General features: G+C 41.7%; 1 protein-coding gene across 1 annotated transcript; it reads right to left on the bottom strand.

Annotated features, from left to right (window-relative positions):
* Positions 1-2039: 2039 nt before the first annotated feature.
* Positions 2040-7297, bottom strand: CSTL1 (cystatin like 1). The gene is made up of 3 exons (XM_016189209.2): positions 6413-7297; positions 2902-3015; positions 2040-2157 (listed from the first exon to the last, which is right to left on the bottom strand). Exons 1-3 carry the CDS (start codon positions 6629-6631, stop codon positions 2074-2076), a joined length of 417 nt encoding a protein of 138 aa, XP_016044695.1. The 5' UTR covers positions 6632-7297; the 3' UTR covers positions 2040-2073.
* Positions 7298-8524: the final 1227 nt, after the last annotated feature.

The raw sequence follows: 8524 nt of genomic DNA, 5'->3' as shown, positions 1-8524 counted from the left end.
CTATAAGTTAAGGAGATAGGGAGAAAAAAAGAAAAGATAGGAAAGGATGCAACAGTGTCCTACTGTATAAGGACTTTCCTTTGGTGCTGTCTATGGTGCTTCACATGATGCTGGGAATTAAACCCAGGGTCTCATCCCTGGTAAGAAATGCACTTGATCCACTAGAGATAGCTGAGCAATCTCTCAGCTCCTTTAGCTTGTTGTTGTTATTTTATCAACCTACACCCACTTCCCATTTCTGGTCAGTGTGCTCCTGCTCTCTTCATTTGTAAATCGTACCTGGGAAAATGCCACTTGTATCATTCCATCAGCAATAAGCATGTAGGATGCTCAGGAACTCTTGGAAGCCAAGAATTCACACAGCCAGCCCCAAGATTACTGTCCTTGAAAGACCTGCTGGCAAAATTGACCTTGGCTGGAGTCTGGGAACTTGGATAATCAGCAGTCCCCTACACTGATACCAAGTTTCTCCTAAAGGATAAGAGAAACTCAGTGTGTCTACACTGCAGAAACAACGTGCTTCATCTAAAACCCTGTTCTCTCCCCAGGAGTCTGCAATGTGGGTCTCCACCAGGTCAAAGCTGCCAATGTGACCAGCTCTAGGGAAGCCCCAGCACTGAGTCTCTAAGGAGCCTCCTTGGTAGACATCATTTTGCACATGTTGTCTCACTGACTGCTGGGGCATCCAACACATCCTGTGTGGTCTCCTAGGGAGAGGACTTAGATACTTTTTTCTTTCATTCATTCATTTATTCTTCCTTTATTGCTTCCTTCCTTTATTTTCTTTCTTTCCTTCCTTCATTTCTTCTTCTTTTTTATTTGCTAGAGACAGGCAGAAGTTGAGATGAAAGGGGAAAATAGAGAGGAAGAGAGACAAAGACACCTGCACTGTTTGAGAAGCTTTTCTCCTATAGGTGGGGACCAGGGACTTGAATTGAACCCAGGTCCTGATGCATTATAGCATGAACATTCAACCCAGTGTGCCACCACTTGGCCCTGAGGAGCCTTTTTCCTTCATTGACCTTGTCCTTTTATTTTTTTAAGAGTTTATTAACTAATTAGTAAGAGAGAGAGAAGGGAGGGGGAGAGGGAAGGAGAGGGAGGGAAAGAAGGAAAGGGGGAGGAAAAGAGAAAGGAAAAGGTGGAAGAAAGAGGTGGAGAGGGGAGAGAACAGGGAGAGAGGGAGAGAGAACCAGAGCATCATTCTGGCAGATGTGATGCTGGGGATACAATTTGGGATCTCATACTTAAGAATCTAAGGCTTTATCCACTGCACCATCTACCAAGTCAGTGATCTCATCTTGGATTGTCTTACTGTAATAAGTCATCACTGTGAGGATGATTATATACAGAGATCTAGGGGGCCCTCCAAACGAACTATTTATCAGGAAGGTTGGTCCTGAGGATCTCTGACATACTCACAAGGCATGTGTTGATCATACAAGTATGAGGAAGAAACCAAGCACCCCATGTTTGAACCAGAGGTCAGGATGTTCCTGAATCATTAAAAGTTTCAGAGAAATGAGTTCTAGTAGAAAACATTTTGAGATTCCTCCCAAAGTATTAACGACTTTTTTTTTTTGCTCAAATTTCAGTAGCTTCTGGAATAGTACTGAATATGCCTGTGTATGCTCTGTGTGTGTGATGGCATGCATAAATGTGTGTGGTGTCTGTGAGTGAATGTGCTTGTAAATATGTGAGCACATGCAGGAGAGCATCTATATATACCTGTGTGTTTGTGTGATATGTAGTGATCATATATGAACATATGTGAGGTTGCTGTGTGCCAGTATCTATGTACCTGTACGTGTGACTATGTACATGAGTATGTGTGTGAGGCTTAGTGAGCACATGTGTTTGTGTATGTATGTATGCCTGTGTATGTGAGTGTGTATGTGTTTATATGTATGTGTATGAGAATGTATGAATGTGTGTCTGTGTGTTCATACGCAAGCACAGGTGAGACTATAGTGGAACCCTAATGAGAGGGATGAGACTCTTTCAAAAGTCTTTGACAGAAAGTATACCAAGTGACCAGCTGAAAGTTTCATGGAACATCTTTGCACAGCACACTTAGCCCTCCAGACACGAGTTGTTCCAGAGTTCATAAAAGTTCATCCAGGGCACAGTGTATATAAAAAAATCACAAATTAAACTCTGTGGAAAGATTAAGAGAACAGAAAATCAATTTTCAGGGGAACAAAAAGCTTCCATTCCCTCACCCCAGGCCTTCATTATTGTGACTACACCTTGACCTTAGGGGGGTGAGTGGGTAATGAAGTGTCTGCTAACAGTCACATGAAGCCGACTGAGAGGAGTCACACTCAGGACATGAATGTCACCCTGCATCCCCCAGCCCAGCATCTTGAAAGGACTTAGATCCCACAGCTCTGGAAATCCTGGGATGAAAGTGGGCAGGACACTGAAGTGCAGTGGCACTGTCTCAGGTCTCAGACTTCTAGCACCTCAGGCCCATATGAAGAGGTTCTGGAATAGGCAAGCTTGCAGGTGGTGCCACCAGAAAAGAAGGGAAGAGTGGGGCACAGGTTGGACGATGGAGAAAACAGACAATTCCCTTGATCCTGAGATGGTCAAACTAAGACCAAAGCAAGTCACACAAGGAAAGTGCACCACTGCCACCTGAGGGCCAGGCCATGAGTCAGGTCAACAGCAGTCCAGTGACACAGAGGCCTGGAGCCTGGGTCATGCCAGCCTGTGGGGAGACCCCCTTTCCACTCCCCAGTGTGTCCTAACCCCAGGGTGGTATTCAGTCATGTCCTGCCCTGTCCAAGTCCACACAACTGGAAATGATCTATGTACAATTCATGCCTTATAAAAAATTTTACTTTCACCTTTTTGATCATATGTCTCTCCTCTGATGCAAACCACCACACCACATACCTTTTTTAGCTTCTTTTTGCTTTGAGTGGCACAAGTGTTATTCCTCCCTTTGTTCTTTTTGCACTTGGTCCGACTGATCTTCACAGTGGCTATGTACTCCACTCCTGTTGTCAACTGTGGAGAAGCAGTGGCACTGAAAGCTTTGAGTTTAATTATCCAGTGGCTTACATTCAGGTGAGCAAACTAGAGAGCATGAATGGAGCTTAACCAAAACCTCACAACTAGGAGACGCTGGATACCAAACCCTGAAGGGGGACTGGCGTCATAGTGCAGGCCACTCTTGTGCCCACTTCCTATACTTGTGAGTCAGTAAGAGAGACCCAATTGTGCAGGAACAGGTGTAGGAACGTCCAGTGACTCAAGCTGCAGATCTTCCAGCTTCCAATGGGAAAACTGCCCTGTCCAGTCATCTGTTTGAATCACATCCAAGTGTTGCTCATAAATAATTCAGTTACAGTCAACTAGCAGTGATCATGATTTCAAACTACAAAACAAATCTCAGATTCTTGAATTTATTTTTGGAAAGAAGAAAAGAACAAGGTAACTTTGACAAAAACTTTGGTCAAAGGATGCCACCTTGTGGACAAATCTCCTTAAAGCTCTTGGCATCTTGAGGCTAGAGTCTAGAGGTTGCAGTGTGGAACTCTCTTCGTGCTATATTTAACAACTTCCCTCTCTTTGCCCCCACATCTTCAAGTTTCTCCAGTTCCTGTAGCCCTTTTCTCTGACCAGAGTCCTTTCTTCCTATTCAACTATTTTTCCCAAATCCAACTTTTTAAACAAAGATAAAAATTGCCTCCGCCCCACTTACATGGTTTACCATCAGCTAGAAGGGCAATTATATTACAAAGGTGGTTTACCAAACAAATGGTCTGTCTTCTGAATTCTCCAATTTTGCTTTATTTCAGGTAAAAATTAGTGTAAAAATACCAAAAAAAGAGAGAGAGAAATGAATGTTGATCCTTCACTCCTTTGCTTCACTTCCCTCTCAAAGTCTTTCATGTAACCTCATATTTCTGTAAACACAGTTAGAAACCCTCTATGAATTCCAAATTTTGTAGGTTTTTTTAAAAAAGAATTTATTTATTTATTTATTTATTTATTTATTTATTTATTTATTTATGAGAAAGATAAGAGGAAAGAGAAAGAACCAGACATCACTCTGGTACATGTGCAGCCGGGGATTGAACTTGGGACCTCATGCTTGAGAATCCAATGTTTTATCTACTACACCACCTCCTGGACCACAATTTTTGTAGGTCTTGGTGAGAAAGTTTAGACTTAGCTTTTACATCTCTGAACACTGGAAAATTTTTGTTGATGGGAGCCTGCAGAAAATGCTTCTATTTTGCTACGTGAGAACTTAAGAAAAGCGAAGTCATCTTCTTTAACTGCCATTCTACTAGAACCTAACATCAGAATTGAGGAAATTCCTTCCAAGGAAGAGCTATTGAAACCCTCATGGGACATTTTTGCCAATGTTATAGATTTAAGGTTTCAGTTCCTTCCTTTAAACCAGCATTTTAGAAACATGGTAAGGCAACTTTGTGGTCTGGGCAACTCTTTTTTTAGTTTTATTTTTAAAATTTATTTATTTATCTTTAAAATATTTTATTTATAAAATGGAAACACTGACAAGACCATAGGATAAGAGGAGTACAATTCCACACAATTCCCACCACCAGAACTCTGTATCCCATCCCCTCCCCTGATAGCTTTCCTATTCTTTAACTCTCTAGGCATATGGACCCATGGTTACTATGGAGTGCAAAATGTGGAAAGCCTGGCTTCTGTAATTGCTTCCCCACTTAACATGGGGGTTGGCAGGTCAGTCCATACTCCCAGCCTGCCTCTCTCTTTCCATAGTGGGACAGAGCTCTGGGGAAGTGGAGCTCCAGGACACATTGGTGGGGTCGTCTGCCCAGGGAAGTCTGGTTGACATGGTAGCATCTGGAACCGGGTGGCTGAAAAAAGAATTAATATATAAAGCCAAAGAAATTGTTGACTAAGTATGAACCTTAAGGCTGGAATATTGCTGATGAATATTTGGGGTCTCCGTTTTAGAAAAAGCTAGTAGGTCTATTTTAGGTATATTCCAAAGGCCCCATGACTTTACTAGTTTTTTTCCTGAGCCTGACATCTGATATGCAGGTGGACCCAAGTTATAGTCTGGAGAGATGATGTCATGGCTAGAAAAGGGACCAGAAAGCTGGATCAGGGAAGAGAGTAGCTCCCAAATATGGGAAAATGTATGATCTCTTCATCCCTGTAAGTCCAAGCTCACATTCTGTGGTCATGAGTAGGAATGTTCCAAGTTGTACCAATTTCAGGACCCATCTTACTCAGGTGGTAGATAGAGTAGGTTATCCAACCTCCCTTTGGAGGATGGAACATTCTCTACCATTGTTGATCCACATTGAGGGCAAGGTCCTAGGGGGTCCCCCAAAGGGATTCATTATGTTGTTCCTGATGGAGATATCAGTGACAATGGAGAGAGGGATCTGTTAGAAGTCTAGGCCCATCATGTCTGTGTGGGAATCCCAGAACTCCCTGACTAGGGTCCCAGATGATGGGGTAGCCTGATATTGACTAAAGAGTCATCATTAAACTATGCCAGTCTCTTGCCCTTATTCAGCTTTTGTAGTCCTTCCTTTGATAAGGTTAGCTTTGGAATGACTGAATGAAGTGTAATAGGAAGTAGATGAGGAGGGTATCTAGGTCTAAGTAGAAACTATTTCATTAGGTACTTTATGGTGTCCTTTTAGGTCTTTCTACTTGCTTGCTTCATTTATTGATTCACTGTAAACTATTGTGCACTTTTGCTTTCAGGTGTATATTTTGGGCAGCTCTTAAACATACCCATTCCAAATGAAGCTGAATGTTAGGCTGCTATCTTTGCTTCATGATCCTAAAGGATTAAGTGGTGTAACTTGATACAGAAAAACTACATTTCCCAGAATTCCTGGTACCAAGGAACAAAGAAAGAAAATGCTTCAAAGGAAGGATGCAAGATAAATGATTGAACTGGAGTGGATCCTTGACTTTGGGTTGATCCTTGACTTTGGGTCATAAATACTCGGATCAGAGAAGGAAGCAGCAGCATCACATAGGATGACCTGAAGAAAGAGATGCAGGTGGAACTGAGCATGGAGCTGAGCTGAGCAGATGACACTTGAGAGCTGGACCAGCAAGGGGAGGGACAATATCTCTGGTTGTTTTTCATTATCTCTAACTCAAGATAATAAAATCCCATTTTCATACAATTAATTTACATGTTTGTTGGTTTTATAGTAGTCCCTAAAAGGTAACATCCTTGAGTTAGTATTTTCTATACTAATATAAGAAAGATCCCATATTAATTTGGGTGACGAGCTCTCCCTGTAACAAAGCCACCTGTTACTTGGTGAAACTGTCAGCTAGTTCTTTCTGGGAGCTATCCCATCATATTCCCACATAACTGAGTGGGCAAGATTAGGAACAAAGCTAAAGACAGAAAAATAGAGGTATATACCTGCATCTGACTTCGGAGTAACTTGTCCACTCGGAATAAGTAGGTGTCATTGCTTGCATTGTTGTAACTTTCAATGAAGAATTTGAGTGTCAAATTCATGTTTTTCTTGCTCATGGGCTTCTCCTCAAAACCTTTCCACCCTTGAAAGTGATCCAAATGATTTGCTAGGACCAGGGAAACCAGTAGCAGCAGAGAGATCCTCCAGTATCCAAGTTCCATTTCTGCAGCCTCAGAAGCCTCCTAATTACTGCACCTCCAGGGGGAAGAAATGAGTGTACCAGGTTTTGGCTCACAACAGGAGCTGATCAGATCCACAAAAGAAAATAGGGTTCCAATAATGTCCATGGTATACAAGGAAAATAAGGGCTTGGTTAAGATGGCTGTTGTGCTTTTAAACAGATTGGAATCCAAACCTCATCCTTCTAATACCTTGCCCATAATTTGACCAAGGTTCAACCAATGAATTCTCCCTGCAATGAAGTTGTTAAACTCACAATTAGGTTGGTTAATTTTCTACTCATTTGTAACTCCCAGTCTTTCTTTAGTGATTCAGGAAAATGTAGTTCCTTTCTCTTTCTTTCTCTTTCTTTCTTTTCTTTTCTTTTCTTTTTTTTCAGATAGCAAGAGAAAGAGACTGCAGTAGTCCCTTATAGTATACCAGGGGCTCAAACCTGGATTACCAGCATGGCAATGCAAGTGCCCTGTCAATTGTTTTTAACCAGAGTGCTGCCCTGTTCTGGTTTATGGTGATACCAGGGATTGAACTTGAGACCTTAGAGTCTCAGGTGTGTACGTTTTTTGCATCGGCATTATGTTATCTCCCCAGCCCTACAAATATAATTTCTAAACATTTTCTGAGGTAGACAAAACCATCTCCCTCTTCTTCAGACCTAGTAAGAAGCCCCAACCCTTCCTGTGCTATGAATAAAAACTACTTATTGAAGAGAGGAGAATGATTTCTAAGACTTAGAGAAGGCTTATGGACAGGGTAATATCTGAACTGAGAGAAAAGGGATGAAAAACATGGAAAAAGGTATAGTACATTCTACATGTGAGCTTTGGGTTCCAACTCAGCCATCAGTTCTCCCCTCTACTTCCTCTAGAAACCAATTTCTTTACTTACTTGTCACTCACTGATCCTAGTCTCTGCCTGCTGGGTCTGGCTGTGTGTGAAGACCCTGTATTAGCTCTTGCTGTCTTAGTGTGGGCTTTGTGAGGTAACCCCAGCCTCCTATGAGGGAAGGCTATGCTTGATACTTACCAGAAATTAACCCTGTAGACCTCTGTAATGTGTGTGGTTAACCAGGTGTGCCACCACATGACCCCTTAAATGCTTTTTTTTTAACCAGAGCGCAGATAAACTCTGGCTTATGGTGATGTGGGGGATTGAACCTGGGACTCTGGAGCCTCAAGTATGAGAGTCTTTGCTTAGCCATTATGCTATCTACCCCCCACCCAACCCTATAGACTTCTAAAGATTAGGTTTTGGCCTACATAAAGGTTAAAAAAAAATTCTCCTTGGCAGAAGTTGAAAAGCAAGATCAGAAGAGAAAACACCAAGCAGTACTTGAACTGGAGTTGGTATATTGCACCAAAGTAAAAGACTCTGGGGTGGGGTGGGGGCAGGAAACGTTCACATTCTGGAACATGATGGCAGAGGACCTAGTGGGGTTTGTATTGCTTTGTGGAAAACTGGGAAATGTTATGCATGTACAAACTATTGTACTTACTGTTGACTGTAAAACATTAACCTCCCAATAAAGAAATTAAAAAAAGGAATTCTCCTCTACCTGTTTGAGTTGCAGATGGGGCCTAAGAGTTAGACAGACATAAGACAAATTAACAGGAGAGACACATATGTAGTTTATTGAAAGTCTGCACGCACTGTGGTGTCTTCGGAAGGTCATGAAGACCTGAAGCAACCAGAGCAGGGAACTTTTACACATTTTAGAAAATGAAACATTAAATCTGTAAATAAATATGCTCAAGAAATGTGGGTTTTGTTAAATGGGGGATGTTATGCATGTACAAACTATTGTATTTAATGTTGAATGTAAAACATTAATTCCCCAATAATGAAATAAATTTTAAAAAAAAGAAAAAAATGTGGGT

Source organism: Erinaceus europaeus, chromosome 1, assembly GCF_950295315.1.
Source record: "Erinaceus europaeus chromosome 1, mEriEur2.1, whole genome shotgun sequence".
In the NCBI taxonomy this organism is placed as follows: Eukaryota; Metazoa; Chordata; class Mammalia; order Eulipotyphla; family Erinaceidae; genus Erinaceus; species Erinaceus europaeus.
The sequence above is the reverse complement of the archived record's forward strand: the minus strand, read 5'-3'. Positions and strand labels throughout refer to the sequence as shown.

Bases quoted from the DNA above. Each gene is read 5' to 3' on its own strand.
- CSTL1 (XM_016189209.2), bottom strand. From the start codon at position 6,631: ATGGAACTTGGATACTGGAGGATCTCTCTGCTGCTACTGGTTTCCCTG. The intron at 3,016-6,412 runs GTATATACCTCT...GCTTCTCCACAG, and splicing joins TACTCCGAAGTCAGATGCAG to TTGACAACAGGAGTGGAGTA. The intron at 2,158-2,901 runs GTATGTGGTGTG...ATCTTTCCACAG, and splicing joins GCAAAAAGAAGCTAAAAAAG to AGTTTAATTTGTGATTTTTT.